This window comes from Phaethon aethereus (assembly GCF_964289735.1).
Source record: "Phaethon aethereus genome assembly, chromosome: 7".
Taxonomy (NCBI): Eukaryota; Metazoa; Chordata; class Aves; order Phaethontiformes; family Phaethontidae; genus Phaethon; species Phaethon aethereus.
This window is the reverse complement of record NC_138583.1, coordinates 30,007,596-30,035,418: the sequence shown is the minus strand read 5'-3', so window position 1 is coordinate 30,035,418 and position 27,823 is coordinate 30,007,596. Positions and strand designations below refer to the sequence as shown.

The window sequence follows — 27,823 nt, the reverse complement described above, 5'->3', positions numbered from 1 at the left end:
AAGAGGAGGCTGTAGTTTGTCTTGGTACAGTTCTAGGATCTTTTCAGACTTCTCAGGTTCTTCTGATACTGAACAGTTTTTTCAGTTCAATAACCAGAACATTATGAATTTGGACAAGCACAGACTAGGGTGGTTTTCTGTTGGCATTGGCAATGTACAAAAAAGGAGGGAAAAAAAAGATATAAGAATGGCTTTGTCTCATACTTCTGAAATATGCAGCCCAAATATAACAAAATAGTATTTATTCCATCTCAGTGGAATCCTCTAAAGACAAAAACTAAACGTATACAAGTTACAGCGATAAAACCAAACATTTTAATTGAAGCCATTAAAAAAAAAAACATGTGAGGCAATATAAATGATAAAATTAGACTTAAGAAGGAATAGCTAGCACTTTCTTAAAAGCTTTAAAACCGCAACAGACACTTTACAAAAGATTTGAGGAAAGAGTAAAATTTCCAAACTACAGATACCGTATAAAGGTAACATCAACAATTATCTTATAAAATACAGCAAGAGAGACAAAATGGATACTGAAGCTTCTTTCAAACTAAGCCTTCTGGGGTCTTGGTTAAAATGCACGTTCAAAAACTATTTTAAACAAAGACTAAAACTTCATGTTTTAAATTTACAGGTCCCTGGCATAAACATAGCACTATACACATCTTCCAAACAAGCAGTAACTACAATTTTGTTTAACCATGCGTGGTGTCATCTTCTACAAAGTCTTTGGCCATTTCTGCTGTGATCACATCAATATGACTAACCTGGTGGAACAAAAAGAAGTATACAGTTATTACAGTACCTCCTGCAGAATAAGACAGCCTTATTTCTAAAGGCTCTGGGACTCAGCAACTGGCCTATAATAAATTTCTAATTTCCTTTAAAGAACATGACAAAGGACATCTGTGAAGATTTAAACTCTTTCAGAAAGGAGACAAATTTTACACTACACTGCAACATAACTAGAAATCCATCACTGAAATGACTAATTCACTTTCAACTCGACTTTCAAGTTGAGTCTCAAAGGCACAACTTGATACGGTTCTCAGTAAACATCATAAGTAAAATATATTATTTACCTTGTTTCTGAATTTTACGCCATAGAACTTGTCGGCTGACTCAAGGAGTTCAGGCCTAAAAGTTGTTGTAATAAACTGAGCATGTTCAGCTAGTTCCATAATCATATCTAAAAAAACACAAGAATTCTTATTAATGTAATATTTCCAATAAAGTGGGACAGGTCTTAATATGAGACAGGGAAAAAGTCTGCCATTTCTTATTCAAAATGAGGTTTTAGTGAACAAGAAAGCCCAAACATCCAGAAATCAAGAAAGGATCCATACCAAGTTTTTAAATATTATCATTAATTCCAGTACCAACTCTGACAAATCCAGCCACTTGGGAAAATCAGTGGGGTATTAAACCTCTCTGATGAAAAGCAGAGTAAGCACTTCTCCAACAGTGCAATGAGCTAAAAGTTCATTTTAAAAACCAAACTACACTTAAAAACAGGATTATTTCCACCACACTGAAGTGTAGTAAGGAGACTCTTTAGACACAGTGTACAACACAGACTTTCTACCTAAAACCAAGTTCATGAAAGTTTCAGAAGGCAAAAAGTTAAATTCTAACACATGTTGGGATATTTTAAAATGTGCCTTTATGATTAAAAGCTTTTATCTTAAACATCAAGGACGAAATGACAGACTATCACTTTCAGCCACAATGATGACGAATAAAGGTAGACAGTTACCTGAAACAGCTTTTCTGTGCTGAGCATCCAAGGCTTGGTCAATTTCATCAAATAAGTAAAATGGAGCTGGATCACATTTCTGGATAGCAAATATCAGGGCAAGGGCCACTAAGGATTTCTGTCCACCTGAAAGCTGTTGCATTTCTCTCATTTCACCCTGCTTCCCTGTGAATGATACCTAAGAAAACAATGCAACAGCAAGATGATTTCGAAATATTAAACTACAACATCACTTGCTATTAATAGTGAATGAACAGGACCAATTAAACACTGCCTTTTAAAAATATAGTTAAAAGGCAATCTAAACGAATATTCAGAGTACTGAAACACAAATATTTTTCTTTACCCTTATGCCAACACCAGTGAACTGGTCTACAGATGGAACACTGCTCTGAGATCCAGATCCCCTTTCACTCTCAGTGCTGCCTTCACCTTCATCCTGGGACTGACTGCCCTCCACATCTCCTTTCTTCATCACTAACGTGGCCTTGCCACCAGGGACTAACTTCTGGAATACTTCACTGAAATTCTTTGACACCTGAAAAAGAAACAGTCAATACACCAGCTCATTTTTACATAATGAAGTAAATTGCAAAGAACAGCTGTTTTTACATGATCACACCAAGTATCTGCTTCAAAGCAGAGATCCACATTCATTCTTAAGCACAAGTAGAAGTGAGAAACATACACTACACAGAGCTTGGTTTAAAAACATCTAAGCCAGCTGGTTTTGTACTATGAGAATTTTCAAAAATTTTTTTCAAGAAAATGGTAGAAATTAAAACATGAAAGCAGCAGAAGCAAGTATTACTTATTTCAGTAAACTTCAGATGAGATCTCAGTTAAGCAAATCACCTTTTAAGAGAAGACTTCACATGCTTCGTAGTTAAGATGTTTCAAAAATTCCTTTGTTAACATTAGGAATTACTTTTACTAAATCTGGAGAATGGATTTAGTGCAGAGTTTATCACCAGACATTTCCCAGAAAGGGTTGTAACACACTACAAAGAGATTCACCAGAAAGGAAGTATTTAAGATGTTTAAAGCAAAGCTAGACTTGCAATACAACTAAGGCAAGCACCTATTTAACATGCTAGCCTATTTTTTCTTCAGTATTTAAAACACCCACAAACATCAAGTTACATGATACTGCCACCTTATTATTATAGAATAGATATCCTTAATATCTGTTTCTTCTCATATAGATGCTACATAACGGGACAATTTTATTTCAGCATCAGTGTTTTTACAATTGTTGCTATTTTGTTACCTGTTTGAAAGTCAGCTGAATAGCTTCATATTTCCTGAGCTCGAGGACATTCATCAGCTCCATGATGGATTTGTAGCCCCTGTCCAGTTCCTCTTGTCTTTTTATCAATTTTTCCTTCTGCTCTGAGAAATTCACAAACTGATCTAAAGCTTTTTTATTAACGTGACTGTATTTCTTCAGTTCTGTATTGCACTGCTCCAGTTTGCGGAATAACTGTAAATTAGAAATATTAACATATCAAAGTAACTTGCAATTCTAGACACATTTGACACTCAAGATGTATGTGACACTAATATTTCAGGTTGTGAAACATGAAACCAAGCACACTTAGTACCTGCTTTAAACTTAAAGTCTGATACTTTTCAAAAGCCTCCTGTGGAAGTGAACCCAACTCTCGGATTTTCTTCATGCATTCCTCTTTCTTCTTGAGGAGCATGCCTTGCCTGTTAGTCATTTTTTCAAGTTCTTTTGTGTCGTGGTTAATGGCATCCATATGCTCCTTTTCCATGTTCTTCCAGCGTTCCATGCTCTTTTGAAGTTCTTTAATTCCTGCTTCTGTTTTGTCAATAGAATTATCCAGATCTGACATATTGGGGGAGAACACAAAACCCAAAATGGTAAGCCCTACATACCTGCATAAAATCAGCAATTATCCAATCAAGTGTTTATGAAACAAAATTATAATCTAAAGAAAAAGATCTGTTGAGGAATAGAAAGCTAATTGTAAGACAAAAAGCTGAAAATCCCTCTCTTTCCTTTCCCGTGAGTACATGGCTTAAAAAAAACTAACAAACATACCAAGGTCATATTGTTAAAAGTCTAGAAAGAGAAGCAAAAAATTTTGAGGCATACAGATGCTATTTCCTATTGGACAGCAACTTAGTTTTAGGATATTACAGACAAAATTCAAGAACAACTAAGCAAGATCATGTGTGTATGAAGGTAGCTTCAAAAGTACTATGCCCTGAAACCACAAGTCTGTTATCACCAACACAGACTTACTGGTATTACAGTGTGCAATTGTGGACACTTTCATTTATGTATCACATGCACAAAATCTTGTTTCACTTATCTTAAGTAAGTTCCAAAAATCTGTTACATACTACGTAACTACTGCAGCATATTTTAAATTAACAACTACTTCTCTTATTACGGTCTATTTCTAAACCAAAACATGGCATGCGTGAACTTTCAAAACCTTAGAGATTTTTCTTTGAAAAAAATGATGCTACCAACCATCTGACCGTGCCAGTGTATCTTTCACTCGTTTGTTGATAGCCTCAAGTTCGGATGTTGTGGCAGTAAGAACTGTGCCACCTTCTGTTTCTCGTAGCTCATTCAGTTCCTATGGGACACAAAGCAAATGCCACCAAGCTTCAGCATGGAAGGGAACAGAAGTCTAAGCCAGGCAAACAAGTCATCTGCTACTCTACATATAACTGTATTAAATATTTTAGTAGAGTTTTAGAGAATAGTTAGATCTTCAAAAAAATCTGTCATTATGATAACCCTATTTACACATAGGCTACATGTGTAGAGCAGGATTTCTGTCAAAAATCCACATGCCTAAAATACTATGCTGAAATGTAAGTAAAACACTTAGCTTGGATATAGGGAAGCACAACCCACCACAGATAATACAGGGTAATGAATGAGTATTTATATTATTATTATGATGTTAAAACCCTGGAAATAAACCAAAAACAGATTGCAAAATGTGTATTTAAGAGAAAATCCTTACTTGTTCCACTTGATCTAAGCGTTTTCTCAGATTCTCATTGAGATATGTTTCAACTCTTGTGATAATGCCTTCTAGTTTAATCCTCTCATTCAAAAGCTGTCTGTTTTCCTAAAAAAATAAAAGAGCATACTAAATGCCTTAACAGACTCCTAAACAAGCATTTTTTCCTTTGTCAAAAAAATTAAGACAAACAAAAACCCCACTCTTCACACAATTCTGTGTATTAAAATATCACACAATTCTGTTACCTTAATTTTAACAGGTAGAAAGAACAGTAAGCACTTTTGCAGCTGTCCAGTGCTAAAGTCAACCACACAAATCAGTAGTTTCTTAAACTGCACTAGCATCTGAATCCAACTCTTAAAACACAGAAGACTTTTAGAGAGTATACTTAAGACGACTTAGTATTTTTTCAACAACATGGGTGTCAGACAAAAACCTTAGTTTTCGTCTCATCTACCATGTGCTTAAAGGCATCGTTTTATTTTCCCACACTGAGGATCATTCCTTTCAGATTATATCTATTTGTATTTATTGTTGTAAAGTCCAAAAGCAGGAGCAAGAAAACTGTGATTCCAACACAAATAGCTGTAATTCTCACATGATACAGCTAGTAAAATTCACCCACCATTTGAGATAAACATGCAAATACAGTTTGCAGATGAGAAAACTCCCAATATGCCTACCTACTACTGATGAAACACTACTTTTTTCTTTACACTATATTCCTACGTGGCTTGTCATACAAAAGGAGAAAAGTAAGTTTATTGGGAAGAAAGGTACTGCATTTAATGACAAGACATTTTGATGTCCTTACTTGCTGTAGTTGACGAATTTCATCATTAAGAGCATCCACACGTTTCTGATCTTCAAGACTGAGCTGAGACAACAAATCAGTCCCCAGTTCTGCTTTTAATGATTCTCTAGTTGACTCCATAGCATGTAAACTTGCCTCCAAGCTCTGCAAACTGCGTTGCTGTGGAACAGATTAGACAGAATCATTCCTCAGAGCAATCTTATTTATATGAATTTTACTTTTCTGTTTGTGAACATTTTTTGTGACATACCTCTAGATATCTTTTCATATTTCATATGTTAACCAGAAAGTAATGCAAATTTATCAGTAATATTAATGAGAAAAATAAATATAAAACCAGTTACACCTTTTAATATCCCCATACTATATACCTTAGGCATAAATGTTTTTTCAGACTGCTGCCTCTTCTCCTTCAGCATTTTCATCTCTGACAAAATACTGTCTCGAGAGGCTTTGAACTTTCTCTGCTGTGTCTCAATTTGCTGCATTTGGTTCATTAGCTGGTCAATCTCATTATTAATCCATACTGTGGGCTAAGGAAAACTCTTGTCCTTGTTTTAAAGTATGTTTTACATCTTTCTAGTACTTTTGTATTGTGTTATAGAAGTTTTTGTCAGACTGCAGTAACAGCTGTTATTACAGTCACCGATCTACCACGGCTGAAGGGTATGTCACATAGGAATTTCTATCGGTTCGATGAGCACTCTACCTACATCCCCTATAGATCCCTCCTCAAAAAGAAACAGAGGCCTAAAGATTTTTACTTAAATAATAACAAGAAAGATTTTTCAGTTCCAAAATCATAGTCCTGTTTATAAGTTAAGTTATACTGAAAGCAAAGGGTCCAACAGGTAACTGGAATTTAACCACAAGCAGCAGGAATTCAAGCTCCGATTTCTAGTTACAAAAAGCAGGCTACCTGTACAACGCACACTGGGATTAGTGTTAAAATTTTAAACCATATGCCTACATATTTGAAAATTAAAGAAAAATCTAAGGAAGGAGAAAATGCCACATTTAATACATACTTAACTGTAGATACACAAATTGGGTCCTGCAAGTACTAAAAATATAGCATGAGCCAGAAGAGAGAGTGAAGATTAACACAGATAACAAGAATACCTGGTTATAGTAGTTAATACAGCAAACTCTAGAAGGAATAGAAAGCCTCATAGTTTAGGGTTTAACCTCATCTCTAAGCTTTAAAGATCAAGATCAAATTTTAATGGGGACAAATTACTCAAGATCCTTTTTTACTGAAGCCTACAGTGCCAGCTACTCCCTGAAGCAAACCATTGGACAAAGTGTATGTCTTTACTTTTCAGTCAAGTTTCCCCAGTACAGCAGTTTTACCAAAAAATTAACAGCATTGGTATAGATACTATTTCTTAAGTAGTTGCATTGATCTAAAAATAATTTTTAAAAAAGAATGCAATTCAGGCACATAAACAATGGATGTTTTAAAATCTGATATTTTCAGTGGTTGTACACCAATTTTCACATGCAAGGGTTTTGTTTGTTTCTGTTTTACCGTTGATTTGTTACTAAAATCCTTACAAGTAATGAGGGGTGCACTAGTAAAAGTCAAAACAAATGCCACAGCTAGTATGTAACATTAACAAGTCTCCTGTTCTTCATCTATTACAGTAGCTGCAAAACAAAAGCTTTGTCATCACACAACCTTTCCCCAAGAACAACAAAAGGATATTTTCAATGTTTCTGCGTAAGTTTTCATTGAGTTTTGCTTCAAGTTCACCAAGTTCTTCTTCTGCCTTTCTAACATCTTTTTGCAATTCAAGCCGAGACTTCCTTGTGTCGTAATAACCTCCAGTCAAAGCACCACGATGGCTGACTTGATCACCTAACAGCATAGCAGAATGAGACTATAACAGAGTATAACAAGACCGTAAGAGCATAACAGAATGAACTGCACACTATATGCTCTAAGTTATATAGGTCAGTTCATAATGTTCAGAGCAGCTTCTACAATACAATTTAGCAGATTAACCAGAACATTTCAACTAACCTACAGAAGCGCTGCATCAGTATCAGGAATCACATATGTATGTTTACAATAATTAGGGAAATCTTTATTTCGGTATTCAATTTAAAGTGTGTTTCCTTTCTGAAGACCAACACAGACTGCTATGATCTCCCTTAAGCATTAGCTAATTATTTTTTTAATGACTTTGGAAACCATGCAGCCTGAAGGCAAAAAACCCCTTAGATTAAGGGAAAAATGCAGATGCCTAGCACTACCATCTTAAAAAAAAAAAATCTCAAATCTTCTGTGAGGGAGAAAACAAAAGAGAGGCTGAATAATTAGCATCTGTGGCTTAAAGAGTAGGCTGTTACTGAAAAATTAATCGTTTCCTCCTCAGACATCTTTAGGAATTTTTCAGCTGCCCAGTGGAAAAGGACCTGGAAGTGTTGGTTGACAGCTGGCTGAACATGAGCTGGCAGTGTGCCCAGGTGGCCAAGAAGGCCAACAGCATCTAGGCTTCTATCAGAAAGAGTGTGACCAGCAGGAGTAGTGATCATTCCCCTGTACTCAGCACTGGTGAGGCCACACCTTGAATACTGTATTCAGTTTTGGGCCCCTCACTACAAGAAGGATGCTGAAGTGCTTGAGCATGTCCAGAGAAGGGCAACGAAGGTGGTGAGGGGTCTGGAGCACAAGTCTTATGAGCGGCTGAGGGAACTGGGGTTGTTTAGCCTGGAGAAAAGGAGGCTGAGGGGAGACCTCACTGCTCTCTACAACTACCTGAAAGGAGGCTGTAGCGAGGTGGGGGTCAGTCTCTTCTCCCAAGTAACAATCCATAGGACAAGAGGAAACAGACTCAGTTTGTGCCCGGGAGGTTTAGATTGGATATTAGGAAAAATTTCGTCACCGAAAGGGTTATGAAGCACTGGAACAGGCTGCCCAGGGAAGTGGTTGAGTCCTCATCCCTGGAGGTATTTAAAAGACATGTAGATGTAGTGCTTAGGGACATGGTTTAGTGGTGGACTTGTCAGTGCTAGGTTAAAGTTTAGACTTTATGATCTTAAAGGTCTTTTCCAACCTAAACGATTCTATGGTTTTATGACTTTAAGAGACAAAGACACAACAATAAGCCTGCAGGGAATCTACCCTCCAAGAACAGGCAATCAACAAGAGATACAGATTATTTCAGAGAACGTAACATGTAAATGTGTCTACTACGCAGAAGAATTCACCTTGCACTTGTCAGTAATTAAGGCCATACATTTGGACCCTAAACACTGGTTTAAGTTTGTCTAAAGCACCATAAATACTCCAGGAAAATAAATGCCTATTAAATTGCATAAAACAAATTGGATGAATACAAACCTAATCTGCTTTACAATTCTCAGGGTGGAGACACATACCTACAAACTTTTAGATCATTAGACAATTCAATAGCTTATGAAGAAACTCTGTATTTAAGTACTGTACTTAACCAAGTGCAACTTTGAACATCTCAGTCAAGTATACTATTATTTAAAATAATCTTATTTTGACAACACTAACAGATCATGTTTAATGAGGCTCACATTACAGTGGTCACACTTTGACAATAAATAATTTATTAAATGGCAATATTTACCTTCCAGAGTAATACAATCCATAGTGAAAGCTCTGGCCAGCTGGGTAGACACTTCCATGCTACGACAAATTAGAGTCTTTCCAAAAACATGTTTGAAAGCTTTGTCAAATCTTGGATTGTATCTCAGTTTACTGATCATAGGAATAGCATCCTGAAGCGACAGTGATTTTAATGAGAAGAGCACATTGATACAAATATGGCAAGTATACCTCAACTAATTCATACACAGAATTCAAGAGAGCCCTGGAAAAAAGAAACTACCATCAAGAGTAAAAAGAGAATAGAATTTCTGAAAGTGTAGCGTATCTCAAATTCACTGAACATTAACTTCGGCTTGACTATCAATAAACTTCTAGAATGAAGACTTCTGGAGCTGTGTATATCATTATCTACATAAAGGATGTTAAACCTTAAACTCAAAGCACAACATTGTGAATGATACTTCAGAAATAAACAGCTGTCAGTTGGTAGAAGGATGACACACTGACTGAACATTCCCAAGACAAACACATAAACGCTATGGAAATCAAGTGCAAGTTTTTGCAATTTTAGCTTTTAACACCTAGGCTTGAGCCTTAAATCAACTAAGAGTCTGCCAGGAATCTCATCTGAGTATTAAATTGCTACTAAAACAAGTTGAGTAAGTATCATACATTGGCAGTAATTTTTTTCCTTCAAAAAAGACGACACAAACACTAACACAGTTTTACTAGTAAAGCCCTCCCAAAGTAAGCATGCTACAAGTCTGACTGCTTCCTATTTATTTTCCCTATGTTTATCTGAGGAAAAAAGAAAAAAAGAACGTATTTTTAAAATAACTTATTCTACCATGATTGTTGTAGGAAGCAATTAACATTTACATAATTAATTCACTACGAAAATTTCAAATAAGATCAGATACCTTTCAAGAAAGGTATTTCAGAAGTACTTTTTGAATGGTTGTCACTGAAGGTTTATTTATGCATTTTTAAATATAAAAACACAACATGACACTACCCTCCTCTACAGCTTTTGTCCATGGCAGCATTTCAGCGTAAAGAGTTACAATTCAGTAATTCAGGTAATTATCAATTATCAGATTCTTTTTAGTATCACCTATTTGCTTGGAAGGTGAAGTTTAAAGTTTAAAGAGGAAACACCTGGTAGAAAAGGAAGTATTTTCATATAACAGCATTTTTTATACGGAAAAGCATACATTACTGCAGTTATTTAACTGCAGACATTCAACAGCAAAGCAAGTGGTGGACAATAAGCAATACACACACACACACTTCAAAATATGTGGCTTTGCAATTATGAAGTAGAGGAAGGTTCAAAAGAAACTCTAACTCACATTAGTCTCAGGATAAGCAGTATCTCTAACATCCAGCTTGTTCAGAGGGAGGAAAGTAACTTCTCCAGGAAGGTTCATTTTGTTAAATTCCATCAGGATCTTTGTACTGACCTCATCCGAATCCACAATGTGATAAAACAGCCTAATTAACAAGAATGTACAGAATTTGCATCTTATGCCTCTGTACACAATCAACAGAAACAGAGACCGCATCTATCTCCCTGTGATTGGGACTAGCATCAGAGGCATTGCAGTAAGTGATCTTTCTTTTGCAAGTTCAACTGCTGCTTGTTACTGCTTTTTCCCCAACTACGGGGCACAACAGGATTCAGACAGAACTGTGAAGTACTTTGAAGAGATACCCTTCACACAGACACAGATGTTTCAGATGACGGACAGCATTTCAAATTGTGGTAGCATCAACATTTCTACATGATCTTGCAAACTATCACGTAACCTCTGTCCTCCTTCCTGGCCTTACGCCACCATCTACGTTTCATGAGAACAAGAGTTTGTATGAATACTCATGAATTGGAACTGGGAACCAATCACACAAAAAGACAATTTAAATTCATTTGAAGTGTCAGATGCTGCACAAAGCGGTCGATCATGCAACAGGCATTTCTACAACATACATTACACACAGACTCCTTAACACTCAACATTTTTTCAGATAGCTTTTGAATAGCAGTTCAACAGTTTAGAAAGTATCCTCACCCATGAGAATTTCTAGTGTAAGCAAAATAATTATTGTTATCATTGAAACGTCAGCATTGCTTATTGTAGAATTCTCCACACCAGAAGATGCTGTCTACTTTATTCAACGTAGCTCAGCGTCACCACCAATCCTTCTGGTGTCAGAAGCGTGTGGGTCTGGGGCCTTTTTTGCAGGTCTTTGCATGATTTTAGGTTGTGGGGTGTTTTTTTTTGTTTGTTTGGGGTTTTTTTATGGTTGTTTTTTTTTTTTTTTTGACAACATCAAGGGTAGCTAGGATTAACTTTTAAAAGGGCAGAATTCTTCTTAGCTCCTTGAAGGAGTAGCAGTTTGATCATGCTATGTAGAAGGCACTTTGACCAAAAAAAGACAAGACCTCAGGTTTAAAAGAATAAAACTTTCAGCAGCAACTGTCACCAACAACTAAATTGTAACGCTGCATCTGCTTTAACTTAAGTAACACTAAAGAGCATGTAATTACCTGTTCCCTGCAGTAACTTCAACACAAGTGTAAAAAGCTGGTTCGCATTCAAAGTTATTCATCACAATGCCATGATAGCCATTTAGAACATGCTGGTTTATGCCTTTTCGACGGAAGTGCTCCAAAACTTTGTTTATGCTGTCTATACCATTCAAAATGGCCTGTTAAGATAAAACTCATTATTGTACTGCAATTAAAAGATATAGAAGTAATACCCACTTTACCTTTAATTTTGTGAAAGTCATAACCTTCTTTTTCGCAGAGCTCCTGCTAACTAACCTACAGCTCTAAAAGGAAGACACTTAAATATTTGAGTCTGCCATTTTCCAGGTGCTTTTGTTCTGGGTTTGGTTTTGGGTTTTGTTTGTGTTTTTTTAAGCAAAAAGGTATCAGAAAAAATTTTAGAAGTATTCCATTTCTACCTCGTCTCCTTATCCCTCCTCAATTACCTTGAGCTTGCAAAATTAATTTCCAAGTAGTTCTACAGCTATAAATATTTGAAAAATTCAGCTAACAAATATATTTTGTCCATTTTGACAGTAAGACCATAACCAAAAGACGTAACGGTTATGTCTTTCAGATATAACTATGACTTGTCCTTTAAGAATGAGAAGGAAAGTTTCCACACAGTTCTCAAACACAAGGTATCTCACCTTTCCTGTTGCTGCTCTGAGAAGCTGCTGTTTCTTTTCTAAATCCTCTCGCTTTGCGGCGAGAGCTTGTTGTTCTGCATTCTCTTCTCTCCACAGGTAACTACAGAACAAAAATAATTAAGTGTGAATGAAGTCTAAAGATTTTTTTATTATTATTATTCTCAAAGACTGCTAGTCTAATGGGAAGGTGAAGTGCAGGAGTTCATACATGGCTATATTTAAAAAACATACCTACACACCATGTTAACAACTACACAGTTGGGGTCCTTCACATTAAGTGAGATTCAGACATATTTCAATTAGTTACTAACTTTCTTTCACTCTGTAGTTCATCCTTTTTATTTTTCACTTCATAGTATTTTCTGTCCAGTTCTTCAACGCGAGCCTTCACTTCATTAAGGTCCTGGTCCAGTTTCTAACACAAGGAAAAGAACAGTATGAAACTACAGGTATCTTCAAAAAAGTCTTTCTTTTATTCAATAGTAAATTACTACTTAGAATTCAGAAACTATTTCTACAAACATGTTCACAAATTTTCAAACTGTAAAAGCACTAAGAAAAAAAATACATCTTTGTAAGGGAGCAGTAACAAGGTGAACTTACCAAATAGATTACAAGGCAGGCACTGAGTTGAACTGTGCATCTAGGTACTACCATGAAATGGCTCACTGTATATCACGGTAAGAAACTGAATCAAAACAGTAGCCGTCATGCACTTAACTATGTGTAATCATGCTCTGAAATAACATTTCTGATAAGAACATACATACCAGTTTTGCATACCATGCTGTACTGCTATTATTAAAAAATCTTAGCTTGCTCTCCAGCAGTGCTACTACTTTACCATGCCTGCTGTCAACAGCATGCCGTTTAAGCCAACGCACAGACATCCTCCCCTTGCTCATTTAACACTTGTCATTTTCAAAGCAGCGCAGGGCTAGCTTTGAAACTCAGATAATGTTTCCATAGTTATCTGTGTGCAAGAGACTTAGCTATGTTCTCAAAATATGGCAAAGTTTTTCCAACCTAACTTTGCAAACTCTCTCCATCATGTTCATCCAAGACATCTCCCCTTTGAACAACAAAAAGCTATATAACTCTTAGCCTGAGCATAAACCAACCTTCCTTAATGAGAAAAAGAAAACTAAGTCATGTTTATAAAAGGCATCAAAGGCCACCTCAAACATAACCTCTTAAATACTACAGAATCCCTACTGAGCAATACAATACAAACAGCCAGTGGTAAATGCCATTTCCATCACTCACCAACTCTGTGAAATCATTACTTTACTAATGTGGGCCTCATCCAAATACTATTTTAGCAGAACACCATCATCTTTGTACAACTACATTCTTAGATTTTGTCAGACTGATCCTTGATTTCAGTAGATATATTACACAAACAACAGTATTAGCACATACAGAGTAGCAGCATTGGCACTGGATGCTCTCCTACCATAAGCAGGAGTTTTCATTCCTGTAGCTCCTAGGAGGAGTGGTACTTTCAGATTGTACAGCTGTATTTGCAGTGTAAAAGCTGTTTCTGAATGGAAATTAAAATCTAAAAGTTGTGCAGATAATACTGAGATTAATCTTCTAACATGAATAGGGACGTAACTTCTAACCAGCTGCAATCGTGTGCAAAGGTGCAGTGCTTGCAGCACAGTTTAAAAAAATCCTGTGTTTAGGGAAAATAAGAGAAGAGGGAAAACAACCAATGTAGACCTCTACAAAAACCTAACAAATCTTCATCTATATGAAATGGCCATGTTCAATATAGACAAGAGCAAGTCAGATCTGTGTCTCTTCCTGAAAACTCAGGCCAAACACTTTGGGGAAAGTACCAGAAAGAAAGTCAACATACAGTGTGAAGCTAGATACAGTGCTAAAGGGAGATTTAAGTTTATCTGCAGATGTTTTCAGTAATCCATTTTTAAAAGACCCCACCCATCCAGAAAGTCTCATCTTCCTTATAAATAGGCAATTAGGTCCAAGATTAGATTGAGTGTTTAAGTCTTCTCTCAAAAATACTGAGAAGTAATAAGCTGAAAACTTACACTGTACTGTTCCAAATTTTTCTCCTTGTTTGCCTCTGTATCCTCTAAATCCTTGTGTATAGCTGCAATCTGACGCTTCTTGTCATTGATGGCTTGATCTAAAGACTTCAGTTCTTTCTTTATCCACTTATCCCTTTCTTCTTTGGAAGTAAACTGGCTTCCTCGACCTTGTTTTGCATAAAGATCTGTTCTTTCCTGCGTAGCCTGTGCAAGTCTGTTTTGAGAAAGGAAGGACATGCTGTATTATAAAGAAATCTTGAATTTTTTAAGAGCAAGCATTAAGAACTACTCTAAGAACTTTCAAAAGTGTCAAACCAGGCTCTAAAATCTAAGCACCAAATCAGTAACAGAAAGGAAAGGATCACATTATACACCATACAATTACCCAAAAGACTTCACAAAAGTGGTTAAGCTTAAAAATTAAGTTCAACAAACACTGTTCTCGTCACCCAACAATAAAGGAAGCTTTTTACAGACCATCTGTAAGTACATATAGCTACCCCATTCTCAAGCAACAAGTGCAACTCTTGAATTAATTACACATACAGATAGTACTGATAGTATCTTGGGTGGGGGGGTTTAAATGCTTTGACTCCCCATTCTAGAATGCCACACACCTAGCAATTCCCCTCTCTTCTCTTTCTTTTACACTGTTGAATTTCGGCTCCGTTTCTGCCAATTCTTTCTGCTTCTCCTCAATTTTCTCAAGAAGCTTTTGCCTCTCTTTTAACAGTCTTTTCTGAAAGTCAAACAAAGCAGTATTTAAAGTTAGGTACTATCAGGAACTGTATTATTAGATAAATACACACTTCTAAAGAATAATTTAATTTTAAGATTGCAGATGCCATTGCTTATCTGACACTACACACTGTTTCAACACTTAACAGAAGTGAATTCAGTTCCAACCAGGACAGCAAAGAAGCTAAACTATGCAAGCAAAGAAGGTCTGTATGGGCCAAACAACCAAGTTCAAGTCAGTGCTACAAACAAAACCCTCCTTCCCAATAACTGCAGCAATTAAGAACAGGAGAATTGTAGGTGCTTGATTTTGCAACATGCAGGATGATAAAGGACCATAACACAGGAGTCTATGTGTACATCCCCTAGAAGCACACTGAAGACATCACAATACACTAAGAAATTTGTCCAGCAAACCTCAGAAAATAATGAAAGGCCACAGTCTAAAAAAAACACTTCAATGTACAAATATACCACCTTGTGCCAATGGCATTTTAAGATTTCATCACTGTTACGCACCCTTTGTTCACTGTTGCCAGCTAACTCATCCTGCAGGTCTTTAGCCTTCAGCTCTAATTTAGTCCTCTGTTTAATCTGCTCTTGTCTCTCAGCACTAAGTTGTTCTTTTTCTTCTTTCATTGCTGAAATCTTCGTCTTCAGTTCTCGAACTTGCCGTTCTATTTCCTATGCAAATTTAAGCATGTATTATCTTAAACATTGCATACACATTTCAGTATCTATCAAAACTCACAATATTATTATTATGCAGATCAAGATACACTACAACTGTGATAAACTTCTGTTTCCAAACAAGATGAAAACATGGAATTTAACATGTTTAAAAAAAAAAAACAAAACAAAACCACACAAACACATACCACCACCACCCCCAAAACCACAAAGCAAAACACACCTCTGGAGAGCCTTTGTCAAAAGTATTTTTACCTCCATTTTATCTCTAGCATCTTGCTGGGCATCTCTCAGCTGCCTGGATTTCTCACCACTTGTCTCTCGTTTGGCAGAAAGCTGTATGGAAATATCATCATTAGCTTAAGTAGCAAGATTCTCTAGCAGTTCCAGAAAGAAAGTAATTTGTTAAATTAGTGAAGAACATTGACAGGATTCTATCAAGGAATGCAAGGAGACATTGACAAAAAGTAAATCAACGGCTCATGTTATATTTTGTATTAGCCAAGATGTTTTACCTCATCAAGCTTAGCTCGGGTTTCATTAAGCTCCTGATTATAAATTGTGTATTCTAATGCTCTCCTCATTTTATCCCATTTCTGGTACTGAGCCAGCTCTTCCTTCTCCTCTTCTAGGGTATGCAGTCGCTCTTCAATGTATTTCAACAACTCATTGATCTTCTCTCGCTTGCCCTCTTTAGAAAAGATGACAAGATTGAAGTTCAGTTAAACACTGTAATACATTCCCACACCTTCAAAGCTATTCAGTTTCCTCCAGTGATTAACTATTTGTCAACATTTATGAAATGTGAGAAGAGCCCATGTCCAGAAGTTCCCCCAAAAAACCATCCTAACAGCAGAACTGTTGATACTAGTTACGTAACGCAACACAAGCATGTACTCTCTTGGCTCACACACCAAAAATAATTATAGACTATACTACATAAACTCAAGTGTTTGCATAGCAGTAGATATCCTGATTTTTGGATCACTGCCAGCTGACATCACTTGTGTTTTAAGCAGTACAAATATCCCTATTAGCCTAGCTATAGGTTTTATTACTAAAAGCACACATGAAGTCACTTACTAAACCTTTTGAGATATTTAAAATTTAAGGAAGAAATATAACATGCTCTATACCATCAACATACCACGAATAAAATCTATCTAGCAATAAGCTTTAATGAAAAAGCCATAAACCTTTAGAGTTAACAGAACTACTGTGGCATAAAACATTCCTTTCTTAAACTTTTACCTGTTTCTTTCATTAGTGAAATACTCTCTTCTTTACGTTCATCGTACACTCTGGTACCAGCTACTTCTCTTAGTAACTTCAATCTTTGAGAGTCAGGAGCTGTGGCCATCTGGTTGATCTGAAAATTCAAGATCCACGATTTCAATAGCCTGCTCTGGATTTATGGCTTACCACAACAGATCAAAGATGGGGCTTTTTTTGCTGTGCCTGCTTGCCTGAGGTTTTTGAAGGAAGATTCAGATACCTAGTACATACAATACTGCTTGCCTTTTGACACAATTACTTTAGGGTGGTAAGTATTCTGCTTGTAATAAATTTTGTTGGTTTTCAAATGCTACCAGTTTTAGCAATAAGTCAAGATACCAATATTACAGATACTGAAGAAATCACTACCCACTCAAAATTATGTATCAAGAAACTCAAGCTTGGGCTTGTAAGACCTGGTGCTAAACCAACTAGTTTAAATCTCTCCATAAAACACACCAAAACTTATAAATCTTAGAATAATTCAGGTCATGAAATATTCATTAATCCAACATTAAATCAAGTCACACAATTAAAGCAAATGTAAAACTCACTTTACTTCAATAGAATTCCAATGGTTGCATGATTTGTATTATATTAAAACCAGTACACCTATTTTGGCCATGAGTCATGTGCACCAATCCCCAATACAAAACACAAGTGACTTTCCAGCTAAGTTGTTTCTTCCAAATACACACGTTCAGCTGTATAGGAAAATTTATCCTGAAAAACATCTAACAGACTCTACTGCTGGGTCAGCACTTCTGCCATCAAGTTCTCCTCAAGCGTCCCAGATTCCCCTTTTAAGTATGCCTTTCAGTAACGTTTTGGAGCTGCCAGTTATCAGTGTGTATTGGGTTTGCGTAGCAGTTTTGGTAGTGGTGGGGGTTGCAGGGGTGAGAAGCTGCTAGAAGCTTCCCCTGGGTCCAATACAGACGCACTGCTGGCCAAGGCCAAGCCAATCGGTGACGGCGGTAGTGCTTGTGCGGTATCTAAGAAAGGGGGTGGGGGGTGGGGGGGGTGTGTGGGGGGGTGTGTGTGTGTAAAATGGCATGCAGCATTTGCGGCCAGAGCAAGGAGTGAGAACATGTGAAAACAACTCCACAGACACCTAGGTCAAATGAAGAAGGAGGGGCAGGAGGTGCTCCGAGCACTGGAGCAGATTCCCCTGCAGCCCATGATGAAGACCATGGTAAGGCAGGCTGTGCCCCTGTGGCCCACAAAGCTCCACAGTGGAGCAGATCTCCACCTGCAGCCTGAGGAGGAACCCACGCTGGGGCAGGGGGATGCTCGAAGGAAGCCAGGACCTTGTGGGAAACCTGCACTGGAGCAGGCTCCTGGCAGAATCTGTGGACCTGTGGAGAGAGGAGCCCACACTGGAGCAAGTTTGGTGTCAGGGCCTGTGACCCTGTGGGGGACACATGCTGGAGCAGTCTGTTCCTGAAGGACTGCACCCCATGGAAGGGACCCACACTGGAACAGTTTGTAAAGAACTGCAGCCTGTGGGAAAGACCCCTACTGGAGAAGTTCATGGAGAACTGCCTCCCATGGGAGGGACCCCACAATGGAGCAAGGGAAGAATGTGAGGAGTCCTGCCCCTCAGGTGGAAGGAGTGGCAGAGACAATGTGTGATAAACCCCATTCCCTGTCCCCCCAGCACCACACGGGGAGTGAGAGAGAAATTGGGAGCAAAGTTGAGTCCAAGAAGAAGGGAGAGATGGGGTGAAGGTGCTTTAAGATTGGTTTTATTTCTCATTATCCTACTCTGATTTTGATTGAGAAATGAGTTCAATTTATTGCCAAAATTGAGTCTGTTTTGCCCATGACAGTAATTGGTGAATGATCTCTCCCTGCCCTTATCTCAACCCACAAGCCTTTTGTAATATTTTGTCTTCCCTGTTCAGCTGAGGAGAGGGTGTGCTAGAGAGGCTTTGGTGGGCACCTGGCATCCACCACACAGTGTCTCCAAGGCATCCCACTCTGAGCCACTGCAAATAACCTGTCCTTTCTCTCCAGGTCTGAGTGTCCTTTGAAAGCTCTGGTAAGTGTGTTTGGGTTTTGAAGACCAACTAATACAGGCCATGTTGCAAGCCCCTTCCCTTGCTCTGCACTGACTTTTGATGCCTCCGTATGTTTCCATTCACCTTCCATTGACAGCATTTTTAGCCTCTTAATATTATCTATAATTACTGCCTCATCTTAAGGCCCACAAATCTATGAATTTACACTGAAATAGTAATATGAATTAAGTTTGCTTTGTATTTAAGTATACAGAAAAGCATGATTGCAAAGATTAGAAAAGTTTTTTTTCATGGTAAATATCAACATTAGAGATTTTTAAATGTTTTCTTAAAATCAACATACACTACTAAAACAGTAATAATTGCACAAGCAGCATCTACAACAACTGTTTCAAACTGAAATGGACTTAGGTTTTGGTTTACTTCTGCAATAACGAAGCTAAATTCGGCATCCAGGAAACACGATACTCTCAATAGTGATTTCTTCCACTTTGTGAGAAAGAATCTTACCTTTCCTTGTTTGACAATATAGTAGGGATTACTGCGAGAAAATCCAGCACTTTCAAGAAGATTCATTACATCATTTTTCCTGAAATGTTATTGTGAATCTATTAAAAACACTTACAGTAAAAGTGACAGCTGTAAAAATCCAGTAAAGTACCACAACTACACATCACATACTACAACCACTGTGTGCAATGCATGCTCTGTTTGAGGAAGTTTCTGTATTTGATAATAGATAATTCTAAAATGAAATGAGAGAATAAAAACGGAAAATACCTAAATACTATAGTGCTGGAAAGATATTAAGAAATAAGCACCTTGAAGCAAACAGGAGGCAAATACAGGTAAAGGTATCACAAGGAAGGATATGAAACAACCTAAAGTCTGGTAACTCTTCTATTTAAAAAAGCCCTGAAAGAAATATTATATGTGCAGTTAAACATCACGTTAATGAATAGATTAAACTGCAAATTCAAAGTCTGCTGTCTATCACACAAGGACTGATGTCCTTGCTGTCAAACTACCAGTACTCAGTACTACATGACTAAATTAGTATTGCTCATGGAACTCATGAGGAATAATTTATTTCAGGCTAGGGATGCAAGTGTTCAGTGCAACTAGAGAATTTTACAGAAATACTACTAGTCTCATTCAGCTAAGGAAAAGAAGTACCTACGTGACCATTTTCTTGTCTAAGAAATATTGGTCCTTCTTGGCTCCAATGACTCTGCGAAGTGAGACTTCTTCTTTATCAATCTTAAGAAAACAAAACCCAGTAAATTGAACTGCTTGCAATAAGTATGTATAACTAATCCAGAACGTTTATGGTACACCTCTGGTAAAACTGACTCAAAAGCAGTTACCATACTGAAGACTTCTATAATACTGAGATACCAGAGTCTGAAATTATCATCTATTCCTGAAGTAGTGTATTCAACTTACCGGTAACCTGTTGTCCGAATTGTCAAATATAATTTCCACAAACGCTGAAATAACACGAGGACCTGTACCTTCCTAAGGAAGGAGATATTTTGGTTAGATAATTCCCACCTCAGAAGGATTTTGAGCTCATTCATCTCCCCTTTTCCCTGACAATCCCAGTTCCCCTTTCCTTCTGAGGATTTGAGAGTCAAGAGCATCTATGTAAGATTCAGTACATATGTTTTTATTTCCGAAAATCTTGGATACACATTCACTGGTGTGCATTATCAGCATAATGTATTAATTTGTAATAAATTTCCTTTTGCCAAAGGGAAGCAAGAAATTGATGCTTCCAAAATAATTAGCTAAAAATATCCACAGCCCAGCAATTTACTATTTTTGTAGTAAAATTCAAATGCATTAGCTCATTTTTTTAGTCTTGTTGTTATACACCTTCACTTACATGCAACAAAGCCAGTCTCTGCTCTGGGCGAAGATGACTAAACTCATCACTGAGAACAAACTGAATTGCTGTAATAAAATAGCAAAGAAAGAGAAGATTTATTCTTTCCTTTAGAGAGATACGCAGCAGTTTAACTCAAAACATACTATTTCGCTGTTGTATAGTACAGTCATGCCATGGCTAGTATCTTACAATGCTTCTTCATTAAAACCCTTAATCTGCTGGATCTATCTATCTGATCTATCACTCAGCCAGCTGTACACTACAATTTCTCTGAAGAAATCTCATTGTCACCACCTTACTAGTTCACTTCATACAGATTAACAGTGCTGCACAAGTAGGGGTTCATGACATTTCCTCTACAAATACATAGCACACAGGCTAGGTTAAAAATACTGCTACAATACTTAACACTTGGTAACACATAAAGACTACCATCATAAAGATCACTAATAGCTTTGACTAGCATCTTTGCTCCTCCACTGATGCTCCCACCCCACAAAGTCCCCCTCATAACCATACGTTAAAAGGTTGTATAAGCTGTGCCATACTGCTATGGAATCAGCTTAGAATTTAGCCACTAAGAATGTCTAATGTAACTGCAAATATCACAATCACCTTTCAAGGTAGGTGACTTTTAGGATCAGTTTCCTCCTGTAAATACTTTTTTTTTTTTTTTAAATGGCAAAAATTCTTAGAAGGCCCTTAGTAAGAGAAGCCAAATACTGGGGAAAAACCTGAAAGTAGGTATTGAACAAGCGTATTGAGATCTGCCTTTCATCACTGTCAAGTAATCACCAATCTACAACTCCTTGTTGAGGAGGAATATTTGGTAAACCAACTTCTGGCATAAACAGACAAAGAAACTTGGTATCATCAGCATCCCCATGCTATTATATTAAGAAATCCATGCTCACCATAAAAAAAGTTGCTTTTTCCAGATCCATTTCTTCCCACTGAAAATTAAAACAAAAAGTATTACCTCAACTTGAGGTAAGTTAACATTGCAATGTACATTAAATTTTGCATATAAATATTCAAGAACAGAACCCAAATATAACACAGCCAAACAAAATCTCAAAGGAATGAGGCAAACTTAGTAGGTGGATCACTTAGTCATTGTATGACAACAAAAGAACAGTCCTTTCCCCACTCAAACACATTACAATGACTTACAAACTCCGACACTATTCCACAGTGAGAATAATGGTTAAACAAATCCTATTTATTGCCACCCTTTTTAATACTGATCTCCTGGTGGGATAAAAACAGTAGACTTAAATTATTCTGGTCCCAGCATAAATTTTTTATATTTAACCAAAGGAAATCACTTGGCAGTACATTCAGGTTGACTGTATGAACTTCAGCCAGTGTATGAACTTCTTAATACTCCAGTTCCTAATTCAGCAATGTTCTGTTTTAAAAAGACTGGAACAAGTAGTACTATTTCTATTTTGAAAAAATAAAGGTATAAGAACACTTCACTGCACTAACAGAAAGAAACCACAGCGTTTATTCTCATGTTTCAGCAAGGCTCAGTGTCTTATCTTTAAGATCAGCACCTACTGTATTAATTTCAAAACTGCTTGCCTTCCAGCAGCAATAAGCATCCCAGGCTTTTTCTTCATCCTTTTCTGCCTACGTGCCCTCCAGATTCACTACATCCCCAAAACTACTTGGGATTGCTATGAGGTCTTTAAAAAGGCACAAAACAGTGAAGCCGGATGTTTTTTTCCTTTTAAAAACACTAATACCTGGATAAAGTTTTAGCTCATGCTGAAGTAATATTACCTAATAAGACATGCTATATGCACATTTTTTCCAGGCTCAGAGCAAACCCTGGCTACTAATTTTTTACGTCCAAAATTGACTGCTTTCTGTTGGGTCAGCAGTCTCAAAGTTGCTGCACAATCATTAAAATCAATGCAAATGATAAGGCAGGAGCAGGCATCCACGAGCAAAAATAGGAAGAGGCATGAGAATGGTCGACAACATGTTGTTAGATTATGTGTTACTTATGGAACTACACTTTCAAACTTATAACATTTTGATAGGCCACATTCCAGAAATTCATTCCTCCAAAGCTAGAGGAAAGAGGATCATCTTCTCCACAGTAGTTTAAAGTAGATAGTGTGCTAACTTATCAAATTATTACATTTGCACACAAAAAATCAAAACAAAACCCATACAAATTCTCTGCTGCTGTTCCTGCAAGGACAGCCTTTAAAAGAGATCTGGCTGATACAGAGATCTGCACATATGAAGGAGTTTACACTTCTCAATTTCTGAAGACTTGGACATACTATTGTCACAGTAAAATTGAATGCTAGCATTACTTTGCTCTAAGTGGAATATGCCTTGTGGTATGTTACAGACAACCGTAAAGAACTTTCTGAAACAAAAAATATAGTCATCAAATGTAGGCAGAATGTTAAAAACTATAAAGCACTCTTAAGGTGAACATAATCTGAAATAACAGTGAAAAAAGACAAGTATCAGAACTTACCAATGACATTGTGTTTTGAGCTGAATGGGTCCACAATGGTTTGGTCCCTGTAGCTTCGAAAGCCCTGAATGATGACCTAATAAAAAGAGTTAGTTATTTTAACAAAGCTCTTTGTCCTTGGGCAGCTTTTGAACTAATTTTACAGAATATTTACATCAATTACAACATACTTATCTCCCCCACCCTTCCTACACAACAAGTCAAACTTCCAGCCCAAGATCAGCAGCTTATATCATAAAACTTGGCCCCCACCTAAGCATCACCCTAGGGACAGATTTTTCTCCCGACATCACAAGAGATGCTGGTACTCATCTAGGCCAAAGCACAGCAAACAAGAGAGTTCCAAGAGTCTTTTTGTAACAAACTACACAAAAAGATGTATTTGCATCGACTATTAACGTGCAGGAAAGAAAACCCCAATGTAACAAGCACTTACCCTAACAGGGTCAGATTTATATTTAATTTTTATAATGCAATCCAAATACAGCATAAGAATTCTATTTGCAATTCTCCAAGTAGAGCAACTGCAGACTGCAAAAACTATACCAGACTGTCCCTATTTTACATGCAATACAGTCTTATTTTGTTTCACTGTGCAACCTAAAAGTAAAAAAAAAACCACAAAAGCTAACTTTGTTCTAGCAATTCCCTTCCTAAATAGACAAATACAAACCTACGCAATTAACTTCAGGAGCCACACAGCAAACAGTCATCTAGAAGCAGCATGTCAAATTTCAACTATTCAATTTCAGTACTGATTTGAGGTTTGCCAAGCCAAATAACATACAGGTTACGGAGTGACACTATCCCAGTACTTCAGCCATTCTGCACAGCAGCAAAACATCCAACCTCCACATTCCAGCATTAAGCAACCTTTCCCAAACATTAACACTGTGCTGAAAGACTATACAGCAGCTTTGCTCTGCTCTGTAAGACATCAGAAAGACAGCAGCTACCTGAGAAGTTTTGATGTTTGCAGATCTTTCAGCAAGAACACTTTCAAAAGGACCAGAGTTGACATTTATTCATTATGTCCTTTGCCCACCAGAGGCAAGAGATTGTTGATCACCATAACTATCATAAACTAAGAATTACTTGTTAGGAAGACAGAAAAATGTCTTACAAGATATTTCTCAATGTTATTACTGCTGAAGTTTAAAATGTGAAATTATTTATACTTTGTTTTGTTTGTAAAGTCTATGGTCCCACCACCATTCTCTATTTTTCTGAACACATCACCCTTTCACTCACATCTTCAAGTATTAAAATAGCCCGCGTTCCCGAAGATGAGCATAATACTTGGTATCCAAGAAGTACATAGGAAACCTCAACAAAAAGCCTAGAAGTACCACTGTAAACATTAAACCAAGCTTTTTTCTCCCTACTGCAAAAGCCTACATTAACTGTACACCTGAGCAACTCGAGAAACAAGTACCTTCAGAACCACATTCATATTCTGTAATATTCTGGTAGCACGCTATACAAACACTGGGAAAAAAATCCTGTCTGTAAAAAGTACTAGACAAGAGACTGGGAGAAGAAAGTGCCCCAATTTATTCATGTCAAGTTCAGTCTTAAGTCTTTCTCCCATTATGTGACAGCTCATTATCAAGGATTATCACAGAAAACCAGAAAATTCCTCTTACCACCTGTTTGTGCTATTAGATTAAAAACATCTCACTAATACTGAACCAAAATGCTATGTTGGAGAGCAAATCAAACACTCAAGTTTATAAAAACTCAAATTAAATAAAACTTACAAGGTATTAACTAACTTTTAGTCAGAAATCACAGAGCCCTTCTTTTCCCAGGCATTACGCCTTCCTTGTCAACTCCTCTTTGCAAAATTATTTCACTACCAGAACCCGAAACTAAGAATATGGGTAGGCAGAAAATTACTAGTCCTTGACCATCAAACATCAGATCTAAGCAACAGTAGCTACTTCGGAAAGCAATAGTCTTCCAATGTAACTTCCTCCAATACTTTACCTATCTAAACCTTTGTTGAATTTCAACTGCCTATGCTCCCTCCCCTCGGGGAAGACATAGTTCTCGTTAAGTACCTGCATGGTATTCAGATCTAAATCCAAAGCAACTGTATTGGAAGTAATTAAGGATTTCAAATTTAACGGACCAACCTACAGAAAGCAAGTTTAAGACAATTTATTAACTGAAGACTACCCAGTCACTGTGAACACAAACCCCCACCTCCCCTAAAAAAAAAAGTCTGCATCATCTGCCAGATGGAGACTTTCACAGTAACAGCAAGGTCTGCCTCAGTAGCAGTAGCTTTCAAAGGAAAAAAAGGAACAGCATATCTCACTCAGGTCTTGCGATGAACTCTAGGCCACAGCAGCTATGTTCACTCACTCTGATTTTGAAAAATATGTAACTAAAAAAAACCCCACACACATTTGGCAAACAATGCTGTTTCTCAAATCCCAGATTTCAAGGAAAAAAATTAAAAGAATGGGCAAAAAAATTGGTCTCCAGTATTTTTACAGTTTACCTATAATATTCTAAAAACGTCCAGATGGGAATAATTCATCTACTTTATTCTCATAAGAACCTGAAAGCCTCTACAAAAGGGTAAAAATCAACCAATCATTATTTCTTTGATACTACTAGAGAAGCACAAACTTTTACCACCTTGTAGTACTCAGGCACAAGAGCATGACACAGGCAAACTGAACACCATTTCCCTCCCCTCAAGGTTTTCCCTAGATGGCTTCTCAATTCACCCATCGTACGTATTCTGAAACCTCGTAACTTCTTTACTGCCTTGAATAGCCTCCGATTAAGACTTAAATAATTTTTATCTTCAAACTCCAGGAACGATTTCTAGGAAGCAACAAAAATGATACTGGTGGAACGAAATTCACCCTCATCTGTTTTACTCTCATGTTCACACCTTGCTATACTCTTCTATAGCTCCTAGAAGAGTATGCGTTATTGACGACCTAAATGTCTTTTCTTCCCCCAGATGAAACTCATTTACCCTGTTCTGACCCAATTTGGACTTCTTACTCTGATTCTATATGTCTTCAGTACTGTTTACTTTTGGGCAGTTCAAATCTGGAGAACAAGATTTCTCATACAAAAACTTTAAAGCAAGGTATGCACCTGCAATGATAAGAGTGATTTACTAAAACACAATCAAAAGGCATTTGAAACACTCCCTAGTCAGCCAAATAATTGATGAAAATCTGATTTCGACGTAGAACATACACTTTCAAACATGATAATAAAATATTCTTAATAAAGGTACCCGTAGAGTGTCAGAAACCCAGGTCAATTTTGAGCCCACTGAGAAATGAGAATTCTAGTAAGCTTTGTATGAACATGCATAGGCAGTGGTACGAAGGCAGCTGGAAAAATTCAAATATACTATGCAATACGACCGAAGGGATATACTACACAAGTAACATTAATGATCGCCTCAATCTTAAAAACTGTTTGGAAGAGGTCCAGACAAGGACTTTCTTTTTAACTCAACGTTAGCTGTGGATTGCTCGTTAAGGATGAAGTACAATAGGTTAAATAGTCCATGCCCGGGGGCGTAAGGCATCACCCCAATACAAACAACTGTTGTTTCTCCCGGGGGAACGAGCAGCCAAAGCCAGTTTGAACTGAAACCCCACATACAGTCACATTTCCCCACTGAAACCACATGCAGATTTTAAAAAAAAAAAAAAAAAAAGTAAAAAAGAACCCACAACTTTATCAGCTGAAAGCCACCACCTGACAGCTAAGGAGATCCTTTTGTTTGTGTACGAGCCCCGCGTGGATACACGAGCCTCCCGGCCTCGGGACGCCCGCCACCGGTAGAGCCGGGACACCACGGCTGCCCCGTCCAAAGGGTCTCCACAAAGCCCGCGAGCAAGTCCCGGGTCCAAGGGGATCTGCCCCCAACGCCACTTAACAGCTGCAGCGAATGAAACCAGCGGCGGGAACCGGGGGAGATAAGATACCCGCCAGCCTACACGGCGGCCTTGCTCCGTGGCTGGGCCGGGGACGCCTTTCCTCAGCAAGGGCCGCGGTCTCCCCGCCGGACAGCGGCGAACCAAGCGAAGGCCTTCGGACCCGCCACCAACCAGCGGGCCTCTTGCTGCCGGCCGGGACCTGGCTCTGCCCTTCGCCCGGAGGTTGAGGACTCTCCCCAGCACTGAGGCGGAGCAGGGCAGAGCAGGCCGGGCCAAACCGACCCGGCCAGGCCCAGGCCGCACGGCACAAGGCGGGCAGCTTGGACCCCGTCGGCTTACCTGCTTGATGTACAT

At 37.8% G+C, this 27,823-nt stretch overlaps 1 protein-coding gene across 1 annotated transcript; it reads right to left on the bottom strand.

Annotated features, from left to right (window-relative positions):
* SMC3 (structural maintenance of chromosomes 3) lies at window positions 1-27,823 on the bottom strand (the record flags this gene model as incomplete). The annotated part of the gene is made up of 29 exons (XM_082002310.1): window positions 1-767; window positions 1,083-1,189; window positions 1,757-1,934; window positions 2,103-2,294; window positions 3,027-3,239; window positions 3,361-3,608; window positions 4,263-4,371; window positions 4,768-4,875; window positions 5,585-5,743; window positions 5,956-6,110; window positions 7,266-7,445; window positions 9,190-9,340; window positions 10,523-10,664; window positions 11,719-11,879; window positions 12,372-12,471; window positions 12,683-12,786; window positions 14,429-14,642; window positions 15,046-15,167; window positions 15,686-15,850; window positions 16,112-16,192; window positions 16,372-16,547; window positions 17,108-17,225; window positions 19,663-19,741; window positions 20,333-20,412; window positions 20,599-20,670; window positions 21,041-21,108; window positions 21,958-21,996; window positions 23,547-23,622; window positions 27,809-27,823. 29 exons carry the CDS (start codon window positions 27,821-27,823, stop codon window positions 696-698), a joined length of 3,684 nt encoding a protein of 1,227 aa, XP_081858436.1. The 3' UTR covers window positions 1-695.